This window comes from Myripristis murdjan, chromosome 21 (genome assembly GCF_902150065.1).
Source record: "Myripristis murdjan chromosome 21, fMyrMur1.1, whole genome shotgun sequence".
Taxonomy (NCBI): Eukaryota; Metazoa; Chordata; class Actinopteri; order Holocentriformes; family Holocentridae; genus Myripristis; species Myripristis murdjan.
The window spans coordinates 28,923,439-28,941,043 of NC_044000.1; the positions used below are offsets into that span (position 1 = coordinate 28,923,439).

General features: G+C 41.1%; 1 protein-coding gene across 1 annotated transcript; it reads left to right on the plus strand.

The window, feature by feature from the left end:
- The first annotated feature begins 3,825 nt into the window (after window positions 1-3,825).
- LOC115380198 (pyridoxal kinase-like) lies at window positions 3,826-17,378 on the plus strand. Its single transcript, XM_030081288.1, has 11 exons — window positions 3,826-4,123; window positions 5,187-5,241; window positions 9,687-9,791; window positions 11,036-11,119; window positions 11,206-11,240; window positions 11,780-11,865; window positions 12,180-12,225; window positions 12,710-12,821; window positions 14,643-14,779; window positions 15,255-15,321; window positions 15,931-17,378. Exons 1-11 carry the CDS (start codon window positions 4,043-4,045, stop codon window positions 16,041-16,043), a joined length of 921 nt encoding a protein of 306 aa, XP_029937148.1. The 5' UTR covers window positions 3,826-4,042; the 3' UTR covers window positions 16,044-17,378.
- The last annotated feature ends 227 nt before the right edge of the window (window positions 17,379-17,605 follow it).

Here is a 17,605-nt window from a genome sequence, read left to right on the forward strand (position 1 = left end):
ACAGTTGGACATGTGCATTCAAAAGTTTACAGAAGGTCACATTAAGTTCACCTGTAAAGGTTATAATGCATTTTAGCTTCATCCTGAAATTTCACCCGAAAGCTGAACATCCCTAACTTTTTGTGAGTAGTATATTTATCGCCGCAATTATTTCATTTTTAGGTTATTGTTATTTTTAATAGCAACATCATGCATAGCAGTAAGAAGCAGTGGAAGAGTAGCCTATCAACTATATACCACTATTTAATTATTGTTTGCCTAATTTATAATGAATCAGTTATTATTACATATTCTGCCGACTGTGTCTGGTGGTTTTTCTTTGTTTTAGGTGTAGCTGTCCATGGGACAGGATGATATTCAACAGAGTGAGAGATTATGGCGTTGCCGCTTGTTACTCGACAGTTGTGACACATGGTGGCGCTATAAGGACAGGTTTTGTGTGAGGCGGACTTGACTGAAACCAAACCGGCACACATGTAACTGGTGCTGCTGAGAACTTTGCAAAGGGGATTGCTGAAGGTTGTTTTGATGAGCGTTCACTTGTTGTTGTTGTTGTTGACTGGAAACCACATTTTGAATATCTTCCCCATCTGCAGCTATATCTGGCAGTAATCCTGTAATAATCCAGTTAGTCCTACAAGTAGAACTTATAGTACTAGGAGTTGTAGTTGCAGGAGCCGTAGTACACCCTAAAAACTGATTTGATCAAGAAGTCATGGCAACTTATTTCTTTCCTTCCACTGATCATAATGATTTATGCAATTTTGACTGAATTTAATGGGTTTTCGGTGTTAAAACTCAGGTTTTTAAGTCAGTTTAATCAAATGGAAAATTTCAAGTTCAAGGTGCCAAATGAACTGAACACTTTGACGGCTATGTCTAACGGTCCGACTGTGTAAATATTAATATGAGGCGCAAATAGTCCTGGAAACTTGGTCTTGAAGCATGTCATGTGATGCAGATCTGATCTTTTTTTTAAAATCCCAATGTGAAGGTCCATTTTAAGAGCACTTAATATTAAAGAAATCAGGACAAGACACAAAGACACTTAATGTAAAATATCATATGCATGTAATCCTCGATGTGCTGGTGAATTCTGTTAGAAAGAACATTAGGTGCTGCATTAATTTATAATTCTGCAAATTACACAAAGTAGACCCGCAATAATCCTAAAACGTCTTGTCTTTCTGGAGTTTTGGAGTTGAATGAAGTCAGTCACACACAGTTATAGTAACATTTTACACACAAAATGAAAAACTGGTGACTGTTGTGTTGTCCAGGTTGTAGATAGAAAAACACACAAACTACAGGAAGCAGGAATGGTCAGATTAAGAACCCATTTGTCGCTTTTACTGGCGAAATCCTTATTTTTCTCAGTAAACTGTGACAAACTGGCTGTTTTCCGACTCTTTCAGAAATGTTTCACGCCATTACAACCAGAAAAAAAATTGCCCGTGGTTTTAACAATTTGAAGGTATCACAAACTGCAGCAGAATCAAGTATGAAACAGTGACTGACGTAAAGTTTATTATCATTTACAAGATCATTATTATGACCACCAAAGATCACAAAGCAGCAAGATAACTCACATCCTAGTCCAGTTCAAGGAAAACCTTATTACGGCTAAACTATGTAATACGTGGAAAATTAATGAACAGACAGCTTTGCATGAAGCAGGCATATAAAGTCGGCCTAACTGATCCAAATGCAGGCTAATTAAGGATCACTCATAAATATTCATTTCTATCAATGGACGTCACCATACTAGGCATGCTACATAATGTTTCTCCATACCATAAACATTTGAGGCGGTTTTAATTAATTAACAAAGAAGAAGTAAAGGCTGTCAGGCGATCGGCAGCGGGAGTGAGTCCTCTTCTTTCACCTAAATACTCTCTGGCACCACTGACATGCTGCGTTCACTTCACCTGGGAATAATTTTCCTATACGACATCAGTTTGAAAGTGCCGTTAAATGACAGATTAATATAATATTGTGTAAAGGGAGGCGAATAAAATCAACACTGAACCCTGCATACCGCCACCTACTGCATTGGAGTGTGTGAATTTATTAATACATATATTCACTGATTAATTAGAAAATCCTTCTGCCAGGCGTTATTTATCACTGTTCTAATTAATGCTTTGGCCTCTCCTCTGCCATAAGATATTTTTATTTCTTTGTTAAACTAAAAGTAAAGATATTTTCTGCATGTATTTATTTTATTTTACTTAGTTTTGTAAGAACACAACATTGTTTCTGTTAGTTTTTTTTCCCCTAAAGCCAAGTTTCTAATTTAATTTTAGTTTTATTAATATGTTTTCTTTTTTCCACACCTGGTTTTCAGTTTCCTTTTAGTTAACTACAACACTCTTGGACAACAGGTATATGTGTTCGGTGATGGCGGATTTTGAGCTAAGAAACCAAAATTCAACTTGAGCTCCCAGGTACTGTTATACAACCTTAAAGCTGACACAAACAGCGATTATAGGAGCTTGCGAAAAGATCGAGCACATTAAATGGACGTGTATGAAATGAAATCAATAATTTATTTCCATCTCTCCACCACTGATTAAACTTAGAAATGATCCAGAAAAACCAGAATCAGAATCAGAAATATTTTGTTGATCCATGAGGTGAAACTGGGTCAGCTGCAGTTACTCAAAACCTATAGAACTCTATATAGGAGCATAAGTGAAACTATAAGAAACTGATATATATATATATATATATATATATATATATATATGTACATTAGAATTGTTTTGAAAAAGTATTATGTATAAATATGTGCATCAATCCCACAAAAACATTACAACAATAAATACAGGCATAGAAATAGAGCATATGTAAAAAAGTATAACCCTAACCCTAAGAAAACAGGAGATATGGTCGATGCACATGCATTTCAGAATCAGTGTTGCTGCAGTTTCTCTGGACTTGCTTCATGTTTACACAGATGGCAGCAAACATCCTGAGAGAGCCATGAGAGGATTAGCTCTCACAGAACATGGACTGCAGATCTGCGAGTGAGATCCAAAAGGTTTTGGATCTCACCAGCCCACAGCATTATCCCTCCTCCAGCAAACTTTACAGTCGGCACGATGCGCTCAGGCAGGGAACGTTCTCGTGGCGTTCCCCAAACCCAGACTCGTCCATCAGACCGCCACATAGAGAAGCTCTGCAGTTACTGAGGCGGCAGAGCGTCGGCCACTTTTACGCACTCAGCGACCCCGCTCTGTAACTTTACGTGGTGCTGCCCCCTGGTGGCTGAGTCGCTGTGGTTCCTAAACGCTTCCACTTTGCAATAATCCCACTTCCAGTTGATGGTGGAATATCTGGGAGGGAAGAAGCTTCAGCAGCTGACTTGTTGCAGCAGTGGCTTCCTATTACATTACTATTACAGCAGCACGCTGGAACTCAGTGAGCTCTTTAGAACCAGACGCTCTGTCACTAACGTTTGTAAAGGCAGACTGCATGGCTGCTGCTGGAGGTTATACACCTGTAGCAACAGGACTGAATGAACCACCTGAATTCAATTTAAGCATGTAAAATAAAATACTAGCATAGCCAAAATAATATAATAATGGAGTTAAAATGGGCAGAGGATGCAGAAAAATATTTTAATAGATTCTCTGGAAGACAGATATAATTATGAATAACCAGACTTTATTTAATAACTAATGAAAAGTAGCAGTAGCAGTGGTTATAGTAGTTTTAGTTGTGGTGGCAGTGAACTGTGGTCTCTGGTAGCAGGAAGCTCATATCTCCCATCCTGCGCCTGAGCAGTGAACGCATCATCCTCGGACGCTCCTGTTTAGGTGTCCGTGGCGCTGCCTGAAATAAAAACCGTATCCAGTCGGTGAATGTTCTGGGTCAGTGGCTCTGCTCCCGTCCTTCAGTGGCGGAGGTTGTTCCTGTCACGCAAAGTTGCGGCCGGCGGTGGACTGTGCATGCGGCTCCGTGCACGGCGTCGAGCGGCTCCCACTGATTTCTGTTGAATTTGCCCCGTGTGTTGCAGGCTGCCTGTCCGAGCTGGGAGATGGAGTGTCGTGTGTTGTCCATCCAGAGTCACGTTGTCAGGGGTTACGTGGGGAACAAGTCGGCAACATTTCCATTACAGGTAGGAAACGGATCATCCGTGCGGGGCTTTGCAGGAAAATGAGTGTTTGTGCACCAGCCCGCAACACGGCGTTACACTGATCATCACACAGCTACGGGAGATTGTATGGAATCACAGCGTGACTTCCGGGGTTGTTACATGAAAGTCATGCCTCACTGATTAAATTTCTTGCGGACTGTTACTATAAGATGAGTTTTTGTGTGCTTGATGGAGCCCTGGGCTGTAAACCCAGTTGCCATCTGTCATTTCCTCCAACATGTACAATATTCACCTTGTGCCATTCAGACAAACAGTGTTTGTTTAGAGAAATAGTATTAATAATTAAAGATCATATCTGTGAATGGGATCAATCAGTTGCACAGGAAAGTTGGAAAAGTTGACTTTCTTGAGGTTTGCATGATAGATACAGATTTGAAGTGTATTCTCTTTTCGAGGGAGCAAACTGAATGTGAAATTGCATGCAAAACTCTTAATTCAGTGCTGCTTTTATTACAGCTAATAACTCATAGTTCATAGGTTATGATGTGCCACATTTATCAGATCAATAGGAGCGACTCCTCAATTCGGTGTGAATCAAATACACCAAGCAGGGTTTGTTTCGATGTAGTTTCAGCTTGAGAGTTGAGCCCCCATCTGTCCCACAGTCCTCTTCCACCACCACCTCCACTATAAAGTTGTCATTTGATTGAGGTCACGTGCTGCTTTTTTTGGGGAAGACTTGCCGAACTTCCCAGCAGAGGCGGTTGAGTCTCATTTGGTCTTTCGTAATGTCCTGCAAGCTGTGTGCTGATGTCAGCAAGCAGGGAAGCATTAAATTACCACATTTTTCAATGCAGTTTGGCGTGACAACCTCTTCCCGCGGCATCACAGCCTGGACTGGCCCTGCAGCAGCACACACACACACACACACACACACACACACACACACACACACACACTCACACCACACAGTCACTACAGCACGAGCATAAGCAGCTTATTTCATTGTGGTCTTGTGCAAACTGCCGGGCCGTAGTCATTGTTCACTGTTGTAACACCTGCCTCATTATTGCTCTTTTCTCAGGTGCTGGGCTTTGAAGTGGACTCGATCAACTCCGTGCAGTTCTCCAATCACACAGGTTTGGCCGAGCGCTCTTAAATTGGCCTTTCTGCCACGACTGGGTGGTTTTATTAGGCTGGACAAGTAGAATCGCTCAACCTTAGGATTGTCTTGCACACCGGAAGCTGAATAATTGGCTGTGTTATTACGGCGGTACTACCTAGATGAAGAGTGATATCAAGTGAGCGATCACAGTGATTGTAAAAAAAAAAAAAAAAAAAAAATCCTTAATTTAGATTTAAGATGTAGGTGGTGGCCCCTTCCCCAGTGTGGGGCCTGTGGTTCGGGGGCTGGGGAGGCTGACAGGGTGTGCCCATTCATCATTAATGGGAACCCGCTGGCCCAGTTTCCCTCTTTGTGCCTCGCCTTCAGCTGTTTGGTTCTGCCTGCTTTAGGCGCTGAACTTTCTGCATGTCCTATCTAAGGATCAGATGACCCACCTCGCATGATCAGCTGACAACTTTGAAAGCTGGAATATATAGCCAGTAAACGTATACAACAGCTTATTTTTGGCAGCATGGGAAATATATAAAATTAGGCGCATGTAGGTGCGTGTTTAAGGGACAGCTGAAAGCGGATTTAGACTGTCGGCTTGCTAAGACCAAAAAAAACTCTCCAATGTAATTTACCTTTTTTCCTTTGTCACTTTCCTGTAATCCACCTATTTCTACTCAAGTTACTGATTTCCTACATTTCCCATAATGCCTTTTGGTGTGGAAAGAAGGCCTTGCTTGCCAATTTAGTGAGATGATACCAAAACCTAAGAACTGAATAGTTTTTAAATTACTTAAACAATTTCTACTGTCAAATTGCATCTCAGTGTCATGTCACATGGTCACGAATCCACAGGAATTAGAAAAATACACCGAACGGCAAGAAATTAGACCCAGGGATGCAAGATAGACGACCAGGGCCTTTTTTTTTTTTTTTTTTTTTTCCAAAGGTGGAGTTTCAGTTCACTGTTAACATTTACAAGCCATTCATGATTATCCCTGGATTTTTAAAGGTGATTATGTGTGATTGTATATTGACTACAGTGTACAGAAGAGTATATCACAAGCTCTTTGGACTTTGCCTTGCCTTGACAGGATCATCACTGTGCAGGTTATCTAACACACAGACTCCATAGTCGAGTCTAAAGTGGAGGATTCAGGCGCTGTTGTTTAACTCGAGAGGTTAATCAGTCGCATAAAAGAGCTTGCACTTGAGTTCCAAGGGTGTCAGTGTGATCGTAGACTGCCTGGAAAGTCCACAGCCTTTTTCAATAACGTGGTATTATTCACCAAAATCCAAGCGTCACATGTGTAGTGACGTAATCCATGGAGGAGCATAAGCCTGGAGTATAAAATCATACAATATACAGTAGGTTTTATTTTGGAATGAGAAGTTGTTCCTAACTAACAAGAGTTTTGCTTTTTCATTTGAATATGAGGGGCCATACAAACTATAGTTCACATATCATGTATTTTTACTCTCATATGAATTTATTTTTATTCTTACAGCCACACATTTATATTTAACTCACTCATTCATACATTTTTCTCTCATGCACGTGTAGTTAGAGTATACATTTAACATGATGGATAAAATATGTATGTCTGAAGAAAGTTTATGTATGTAAGAGAAGAATGTATGCATGTGTGAGAGAGTATAGTGGAAACTGAAGGCAGGTCATTTATCACGCTGTGATTGGCTGCGAGGCTCGAGCAGGGTAATGTTCCTGAAAATTAGTTATTTAGTTATTAGTCATATTTTATGATTATTAGTCATAATCATAAAATTTCATAATGGAGGCACGGCAGCCTGGAAAACGTGGCTGTCACTCTCAGCTTCTCTCCAGGTGTTAGAGGTTTTAGAGACCAGAATGCACTGCAGCCAGTGGCCATGTGGTGTGTTTGTAGTAAAAAGGTGTGTGACTCTGACTTTTTACTGCCCGTGAACTCTTGCTCTCTTGCCTAACGCTGTCTTTATCCCTCTCCACTCACTCTCTAACCATGTTCTGTGGAGGTTGTCGAAAGGCATTCTGGGAAATGTAGGCAATGGCTGATGCAGAGGAGGCAAAAGAAGATGAGGCAGGTTGAGGGAAAGTTGGTGCACCACCAAATCTGGGGATCTGGGAAGGGGTTTTTCCTCTGACTTAAACGTCCACCTAACAGTCATCCTCATTATTTATTAATCCGTTGGCTATTTCTTTATTGATCTAAAGCCTATAAATGTTAAAAATACTGACAAATACCTATCACAGGTTGGCAGAGGCCCAAGTGAAGTCTTAAAGTTGCTTTACTGGTCTGACCAGCAGCCAGAAAAACAGGATTTGTTTGGTATTTCTTCCGGTTTTGAATTGAATTGATTGAATGAAAATTATGATCAGTGAATTTTCCACCGATCATCAAGCCAAGATGAGATTAGTGTGCAGAAATTGCAGATTATCGTATTTGAAGTGAACACGTTTGAGGTGGTACTGCACCAGGTTGCCTCTTGCAATGCCGGAGCGGAGATGGAAGTGTTTTCCTTCTTCTTTCCTGGCCTTCCCAGCCCCCCTCCCTCATGGGACGGGGGCCAAATGGGGCCTCCCCACGGTCTGAATGGGATGCCTGTGTCCCGGTTGTCAGCTTCCCCCTTTCTTTCAACTCCACAGTTTAACCTAGAATGAACCCTCCTGGCTCTAATTGACTGCAGATGACTGAAAACAGGAAGGACACACACACACACACACACACACACACACACACACACACACACACTTGCACATATACATGCACTCAAGTCCATTCTCCATTCTGGTGCGCAGAGTTCTCGCTGAACCCAAATGTGACCCCGTGCCAGTTAGTGCACGTCCTGCCGTGAAGACGAAACTAATCTGGTGGGAAAGTAGGAGATCACGCCGTGTTTGGAGGACAAAGTGTGTTTTTAGGAATTCCAGCCACACTCTCCTGGCTGTTAATCTGGTTTTTGTGTTGAGCAGAGATTGATAGCTCGAGCTAGATGTGGGATTACAGCCCGTGCGATCGTGTGATTTCAGTCGGAAAGCCCAAGACGCAGAACGTCGACGGGCTGTTCCTTTCAGAATTAAACCCGAGCTGGTGGCTTAAGGTGCTTTTGCACCAGTGTGTCCAGCCCCTGGGGGGAAAACACATTCTTTACATATTTTGGCACTCGGACCATAGATTGTATTCTCATTCACTCTGCAGGTGTTTGAACTAATAAATTTTTGACTCAAGAAATAAAATCCGCTGTTGTTCTTTTCTTAAGCCCGTTTAAAAACGGGGATTTTCTTATTGAGTGCTATTTTTGTGTACTACCATCATCATCCACCAAGATTTGAGAGTTCCTAAAATTCTCTGTAATAAACTAGAGTTTTGTGGGCTTTATTTCCCCTGGTTAGACCAACCCACTGTCCAACAAAGTGAAAATATCCCACTTGTTGGAAGTCAAAGAGCTTTCCTTGCTGCAGAACCCACTTTTACTACAAACTTCAACTTTCAAATCAAATCAAATCAAATAAACTTTATTGTCCTTGCAGGAAATTTTGTCTTGAGCTCCGAGTGCTGATATACAGCTGCATACACGACACAATGAACAATACACAATGTCTTTTACACAAATTGTACAATATACAGGAATAACAGTGCCAGCATGTATATGTTTACCTACGGCCACTGTACAGGCATCGTACAGGCATCATCTGCATAAGGTGCTGTTAAAAAAGAATATAAAATGAATATAAAATGAATGAATATGAAGAATATAAAGCGCATACCCTTACGGAGGGAACAGTGCTGATTTTTTGTTGAGAAGTGTTATGGATGTAGGTATAAAAGAAATCTTGCACCTGTTGCTTTTATACCTACTAGCCCTGAAGCATCTACCTGAGGGTGGGATCTGGTATTCCGGCAACAGGATATTAGTTGGGTCTTTCAGAATCCTGTGTGCCTGTCTCACCACCACTGTTTCGTAAGTGCTCTGAAGGGATGGATAAACACCTTTCCCTATCACCTTCATTGCAATTTTGATCATATTTGAGACTCTGGTTCTCAACCAAGCTGCCGGACCATGTCTAATTCTGCTGTCCAGCTCAGCATTGTGTCAGGGTTGCTGGCTTATAAACTACAAGCTGAGGCTTGTATTGCACTGAAGCATGTGAAATGGACAGACAGTAGTGCTAGGTTTTATTATTGATGAATTACATCACTGGTCATAAATAAGATGCGAATGCTCGTCTGCTCTTAGATGAATACAGAACGGGTTTATTACAACACGTCAACATGCTGGACGTCGTAATCCTGAACATTTAGCTACTTAGGATCTAGTGTTTGTTTGATCGTTTCAGATCTTTTATCAGCCATCTTCAATAATAAATTGTCTTTTTCCAGCGTTCTTGAATTTGGTTTTCAAGTTAGTCTTAAATTAAAGGTCTTAAAAAGCCGCGGTCCCCTGTTTTGACTCCTTCCCTTTGTGTTTTAGGCTATGCACACTGGAAGGGCCAGGTACTGACGGCAGAGGAGCTGAATGTGCTGTACGAAGGCATCAAACTCAATAATGTCAACCACTATGACTACGTCCTCACAGGTGAGTCACAGGAGTCGCAGCCTCACCAGGTGGAGGCGTTTCTGGAAAGTCATGGAATTGTAAAAGTCTAGACATGGAAGGGAATTTAATCAACTCTTAGTGCGAGTCGTGGAGTCACACAGATATTTTTTGGCCTCACTTTAAAATTTGTGTAACTGGTTATTCAATATTCAGTGAAATATTTATTTGCCATTGTGTGTCGCTATTTTTATTTCCTTCACAGAATAAAGAATAATGAACTTCAGTAAGACCTCTGAATCTGGGGCTTATTTAACATTTTGCTCAGGGAAAAATTATGTTTATATACAGGTCATGGAAATTCAACATTTTATTGGTAGAAAAGTCATGGAATTTCACGTTTTAAGGAATAGCACCCCTGTTCTGGCTTCTATATTGCAGCAAACATTTTGCAAATCATACATGGGCCACTAAAGATTTCATAACATGTAGATCCCTTTACTTTTCTGGTGAAGAGACCGCATCACTCCGCCTAACTTCAAGTCACCCAAACACACCAGTGATGCTGCTTTTAGTAAAACTAATGAGAACAACTTTATTGTGTTGATGGACACTGGTGTGAAGAAACTTTCTAGTATTATGCTCATATAATGGTGGAACAAATGGAAACAAACTGTGGCATAAAAGGTAGGAAAAATGATATTAGAGTTCTAAAATATGCTTGCTTGCCATAGCAAAATATTAGAAGAAATGGGAAGTTTATACATTTTGTAGATATTTCACTAAACATGCAGAATCACTGGTACGGTCCTTTTAATCCCTGACTGATATTAGAAAAATTCAGAACTGCATATGGCATCTCGGCACATCAGCGGCTCTAAGATGAAGCAAGAGGTAACTGTTTGAATTTCACTTTGCCTCTCTTGTCCCTTCGGTATCCTTTTGGTATGAAGCATCACAGACCAAAAGGGTGTGTAAACATGAGCGTGCTGTGCTCGGTTTACTGAGCTCACCTCACAAGACCTCTTGGTAAGCTCACATTTTCCAGGCACTTGCCTCTCGCTGCGATCAGGAGCCGCCGCGATGCAAAGTTGCTGACGCAGCTTCAGTAACAAGGCAACAGACTGCAAGGAAAGGGAAATGCAATCAAATCATAATCAGACGAAGATGGCATTGCATTACGCTTCAGGGAGAAAGAATGCGACGTAATGTGGCGTCTCTGGAGGTGGAATGAGGCGCGGCGAAGCGATGCAAACCGTGATCATGTCCTCCGTCTCCTCCCAAAGGTTACAGCAGGGACACGTCCTTCTTGGAGATGGTGGTGGACATCGTTCAGGAGCTGAAGAAGGCCAACTCCAAACTGGTGTATGGTCAGTACAAGACCCATCCACCCGGTCTATGATCATGTACACAATGCAGTTTGAGTGGCCTTTCACTGTCTTTGTTTTCTCTGCAGTTTGCGATCCAGTTATGGGAGACCACGGTGCTATGGTGAGCATCCTGTACCCATAATCCTCCTGTTCCTCCACTCCAGACAGCTATAGGCGGTTTACAGTTGTCAGCATGCAGCGCTTCAATATACACACATGGAAGACTTAGATTCAAAGAAGAATGCTAGCTTGCCAATTTGGCCGTGTTTTGGATTTAAATGGAGCCACAGGTCGACTTTGCAGCAAGCAGCAAGTGTATAATAACGTATAATATCGTCTATCGCGAGATTTGGGCAGGACAATATTGTGATATTAAATTTTGGATATTGCCCAAGCCAACTGCGGAGCCCAGCCTGGTTAAGTGTCTGCTGGAGGAAACACAACAGTGCACACAGCTTGTCAGTGTTAGTTATTCATTATACATCTTTTTCCCCTCTTGCCCTTTTGCCCAACGACCAATTGTACAAGTAGATGTCACTTTTGAAAATGGCAGAAATCTCTTTTCTCGTTATGTCTGTACCTGCAAAGCACCATAGATACTTTTTTAACCAGCTGTTTTGTTTCTGGAAAGCGATTCCTGTATTCTTTTCCCTGTTTCAGTACGTTCCGGAGAACCTGCTGCCGGTCTACAGGGACAAAGTGGTACCAGTGGCTGACATCCTCACACCCAACCAGTTTGAAGCCGAGTGAGTGGAGTCAGCCAGGAGGAAGAAACATGGGATCAGTCATGACTCATAAACCAATAACATTTTTTTTTTGGTTACATAATTGCACTTTCTATTCCACTTCAGTGTTCCTATTAAGATGACTTTCCAAATGCTTTGATCTATCTCCATGAAAAGGCCCGTCTCTCTAATTTTCTTTTAATAGAATGAGACTTTGTGGATGTTTGTTGCATATTGAATAGATGATCGTAATGAGAGGAAGGGTGCAGTTGCCTCATTGTCATTCTATACTTGTACTGTATGTGTATTGTATCCCTGCTGTGTGTTTTTCATAGGCTATTAACAGGAAGGAAAATCAACACAGAGGAAGATGCGATAGAGGTGAGTATTACAGGGTTTCTCATTAATGTCCCACCGCAGTTGTTTTACATCAGACTGTCTCTCCCTCGCTCACTCCCTCTGTGCAGACTTGTGTCGGCCGTGATGGTTTTCGAACGGCGTGTATCGCTCCATCTTTCATAGTGGTGATAAAGCCTTAATTGCGTCATATGCAGGCCTTCTCGGCTGCAAGAGGGCTTTCAATCCCCCATTGTTGTAACCTGTCAGACAAACAGATAATGCATGCTTGCCCAGTTCCTGATTAGGGAGCATGTTGGCTGATATCTGCGCATCTTTTTTAGTCTCCAAAACAAACAGAGCGAGAACAGGGAGAACAAATAGCAGCATTCTTTTGACAGCAGCAAGCAGGAAGCAAATGGAAAATGTGGCCCTCGTTTTGAGAACAACAAAATGCCACATGCAGCGCCTTTTTATTTGGTGATTATCACAGACGTGTCAGTAACCCTGATCCTCTCCTGTCCTCCAGGTGATGGATTTGCTCCATCAGATGGGCCCAGAGACCGTCGTCCTCACCAGCTCAAACCTGCCCTCCAAACACGGGGACCAGTTCCTGGTGGCCCTTGGGAGCCAGAAAATAGGTAAAATACAGTGTACAAACTGAACAACCTCCAGCTTATATGCTTTTAGTCTGTTATCGCTCTGTCAGGCACTGCAAGTATGGAATATGAATCTTCATTCACTCTGTGTGACCATGATGCTTTTAATTTTAATATATACATTGTCTTTATTTTAACCTTTACTTGTCTGGGAAAAGTCAGCTTAGCCATATTAAGCACAAACTTTTAAATAATTCACATTTTATTAACCCGTGGGCATTTGTGAACACAAGTAATGACATTATGCAGAAAATAATAATAATGAAAATGGGCAAACATTAACCAAAACAAGATAGTAAAATGTAGCCTGTGCTCCCGAATTAATTAGAACAAGGGTCTAATATGTGCATGCAATATGACTTCATGCCCTCCAGGTATTAAATTATGGCTTCAAAATACGTTTTTTTTTTTTTCCTCTCCTGTGGCCTCTTGCAGGCTCAGTAGAGCCAGAAACGTTTCCATCACAAGCTTCTCTGTCTTCCAGGCTGCTAATGCCGCCTACAGTTCATTAGCAGTGGCCCGTGTTGTTGGAAAACCTCCTCCTGTGTGTGTGTGTGTGTGTGTGTGTGTGTGTGTGTGTGAGAGAGAGAGAGAGAGAGAGAAAATTTAATATGAAGCAAACAGTTGAAGCTCTTCTCGGCATCGTGACCTGTCGGAGGCTCCAAATGGCAGCCATAGATAACCGTTTGAAAAATGGTTTGAACGTCAGAGCCCAGAAATCCTGTCAGGTGTTGTTAGTAAAGTGCACACTGCGTTTTCCTTCTCCTAGCAGGAAGCGGATGTTTGAGGCCATGTTCCTGTCTCTTTTGGATTATGGTGATGTTTATCTATAGACACGCCTCTGCCACCATAGACTCATCACTCCGCACTAAGATTTATTACACGTGACAGTCATTCTACTCATCATTGCATCTTGTATGAAAGGACTGGGTGGACATTTCTAAGCATAAGATATGGCAGGCATTGGTTTCTGTTTATTTATAAAGCTGCTATTGGCAGCTTGCCATCATATACTGTCTCACTTCCTTATTAAATTGGTCCTACAGGTATTATCAGTTATGTTATGTGCACACACTTGGGACATTTTTCAGTACACATTAAAACATAACACATTTGTACCTATAGGTCCGTTTAAAACCATGATCACAAAGTATTCTGCTCCCGAATGGAACTGCTTTTAACTGGGCTCTACTGTTGCTTGTTTTCTCGTCAATTATTTTTTCTGTATATTTCTTATGTTTTTAAATGTACCCACAGCATCATTCAAAATGATTGCATGCCCTCAGTGTATCCTTGAGATTTACATAAAGGTTGACTGAACTGAATGAATCCCAAAGGGACAAGAAGTTTGTCTGGACTGGGCGCTCGCCGCTGTTTGGGAGAGTGATTTAATTTCACTCTTAAGTTGCATGACATTATGCAAAAAAATAACCATAATGAGAATGGGCCCAAATGAACCAAAACAAGATAGGAGTATGTAGCCTGTGCTCTTGAATTAATAAGAACAAGGGCACGAGTCCAGCATGTGCATGCAATATGATTTCATGCCCGCAAGGTAGTAAATTATGGCTTTGAAATATGTTTTTTTATTTTCTGTCCTGTGGCCACTCACAGGCTCAGCACAGCTTCTCATTTAGTGGATATGAGTAGCCGCACTGACTTCAGGTTCTTACAGTTTTGTGTTTTTGACATCCAATGATGACAGTAAAAAAAAATATTTTAATGAAAAAAATATATAATCTCTTTTGAGTATGACCCCTGCCAGTTGTGACATCGCTTTGTTATTCGTCTTCCTCGCTGTAGTGAGACCAGATGGGACCAACAGCAGCCAGAAGATCCGCATGGAAATTCCTAAAGTAGATGCTGTGTTTGTGGGGACAGGAGACCTGTTCGCCGCCATGCTGCTGGCCTGGACTCACCACCACCCCAAAGACCTGAAGGTCAGACGCAAACGTGGCAACACACCATTTGAAGCAACAGTACCTGAAATCACAGATTAAACTCTGTTGACAAATACATGGAGTATAATTCCTCTCTCGTAAATATAATGAATCATCTGGACCAAGGCGACTTCTATTTGTCGGACCAAACAGCTGGTTTCACAGCTGGCATTTTGGTTCAGATCAAACTGAACAGTCTGACAGTCTGAACCAAACCATGTTGGTGTGAATGAGCCCTGTGCCATTAAAATGTTTTTAATACACAAGGTTTTCACCAGACAGCCACAAACACTGTTTTCCTCCTCGATCTCAGCTCTCGATCATTCAGAATCACAATTATGAAGAGATGTTGCTATAGAGCTATTGTTAATAAATCAATAACACTTTTTCAGCCTTTGTGCTCTTAATAGAGATGATTTAATATGACAGATGTTTATTGTAGCTTATGTTTTGTTTTTTCTTGCTGTTCTTTCAGACTGCCTGTGAAAAGACAGTGTCAGTCATGCATCATGTCATTAAGAGGACCATAAGCTATGCCAATGGTAGGGTCTGTGTGTGTGTGTGTGTGTGTGTGAGATCCTCCACCTTTTCCATGCAGTCATTTGTTGGAAGATAAGCATTTACTGTTTTCTGTTTTTATTTATTTATTAAGTTAATTTTTTAGCTGGTCAGACTAAAGAAGCAATGTGAAGACATCACTTTGGGCTCTGCTATATCCCATGAGCATTCGCCATCTTTATCACACTTTCGAGGTTGAATGATTAATGAGTTAATCCAACAAATAATCAATAGATTAATTGACAATGAAAATAATCATTACTTGAAGCCATAAAGAATTTTCAAAGTATTTTAGTTACTTTATTTAGTTACTTAGGGAATACATTATGGCCGAGTTTTGCAAAAAATGTAATTCGGCACTCCATCAGTCAATTAATTCATATAAGACACTTGAGCACTAAAGTGTTCAACCTGGGGGTCGAAACCTCCCTTGGGGTCATGAGTTAATTTCTTGAGGATGAAAGATCATTTCCAAGAAAGGAGAAAAATATTTCTACCACCCAAATACACTTAAGTTTATTTTTTCTGAATATTTTTGCTGTTTCCTGGCAAAGGGATGGCTTTAGCTGGTCTGCCTCTCCTCTGTGTTTCAGAGATGGCCGGGCCCGGGAAGAGACCCAGCCCTGCACAGCTGGAGCTGCGCATGGTTCAGAGCAAAGCCGACATAGAGAATCCGGCCATCGCAGTGGAGGCCATGGTTTTATAAAAGTCTTCTGACGCCAAGGACAGTCATCCTAATGAACTGCACATTGGTGTCGCGCTGGCCTGAGCCGGGCAGCTTCACACACGTGTCTGATTTTTTTACATCATGGACTGTTCATGTGTCTCTGCCTTATAGGATCTCTTAGGGAGCATAACTATGTTTTCATGACTGATGTCAGTGGGGTTTACTGTATGAACACACACACACACACACACACACACACACACACACTGGAATCACTGCCATATCTGTGTCTGTACTGTGGCCTGTGTTGAAATAATTTGCCTCTTGTAAGCAAAATGGGCATTAGTTTCATTTAGTTTAAAGGTAATTAAGATGTTTTTATGCGTGCGTGAGTCCTCTTTCACGCGGTGAAAGTTGATGCTGTTCAAGAAATGTTCTCAGATAAGAAAGAAAACATGACAAACAGTGAGCGACGCACAACCAGGCACTGGGTTTGATCATAAATCACCACTGTTCTCATGCCTCCGGCCCTTTAGTCAGCACTTGACTTCAGGTGTTGCATTATGAGCACAGCATCAGCGGGATATAATCACAACCTGACGTAATAAACTGTCATTTATACAGAATACAAAAGTTTCAAGGGGTTAATGACTTCTGGTGCAACTGCATCTTTAATAACGGTTGAATTCACACTCAAATTCACAATTAATTAAATTGCACTACAATCCTCTGATGCATGTAATGTGCTTATAATGCATGATGTCTGTTTGAAGTAAATGTTGCCACCTTTCGGATGTGATTTACTTACGCATCATCAGCAGCCAGATCCGTCACTGTGGGTTAAAATGTGAAGCATCTCACTGGATGCTATAGGAATCTGCACCCATTTCAGTGCTCTGATTCATTTCACTTTTAGACAAATTAGTCATAGTTCCTTAACATTATGACACTCACAATGAGTTAACAGCTTAAATTGTTTTCTTTCAATCATTTTATGTCGGTGTCTTCCCCATTTTAAAAAAAAAGATTAGTTTTTCTCACGATGGTAACATGTAAGATCAATGTCTTAAACATCTCAAATTGAGGTACTTGCACAGATAATCTTGAATATATTTAGTAATGATGATCACTGTTGTCTTTTTTTTTCTTTTCATTGTCATATCTCAAGAAATTAGCTGTCAGTATGAGAGACCATGCTGTATAATGGCCTTAACAAGTTTAGGATTAAACAGTGGTAGTGAATGTTTTTGTATGCCAGTGTAATAGAGTCAGTCCTCACACACAAGTTAGAATGTTAAGTGCCAAACCTTAAGCTGCTGCTCTACTGTAGAGCAATACATGAAGAATAATAATAAATGATTAATCTTTTAATGATAGTACCTTGTCATTTTTATCTCCATAGAGATTGACACCTGAGTATTGACACCTGCGGCTCTGCTGCTGAAGCCTTAATAAGCTTTAGTAAACTAATGCTAAAGCAGGGGCACTGTTACCTTACTGAAAAGTGAAGTAACCAGTGGAAAAAATGTACTGAATTAAATGGCAACTTTTTTTTTTTTTTTTTGATAGATACTGGTTATGATATTTTGAATGAAGCTGCA

Coding starts and splice junctions, on each gene's coding strand:
- LOC115380198 (XM_030081288.1), top strand. CDS start 4,043: ATGGAGTGTCGTGTGTTGTCCATCCAGAGTCACGTTGTCAGGGGTTAC. Junction 11,866..12,179: donor CCCAACCAGTTTGAAGCCGA/GTGAGTGGAGTC, acceptor TGTTTTTCATAG/GCTATTAACAGGAAGGAAAA. Junction 15,322..15,930: donor GACCATAAGCTATGCCAATG/GTAGGGTCTGTG, acceptor TCTGTGTTTCAG/AGATGGCCGGGCCCGGGAAG.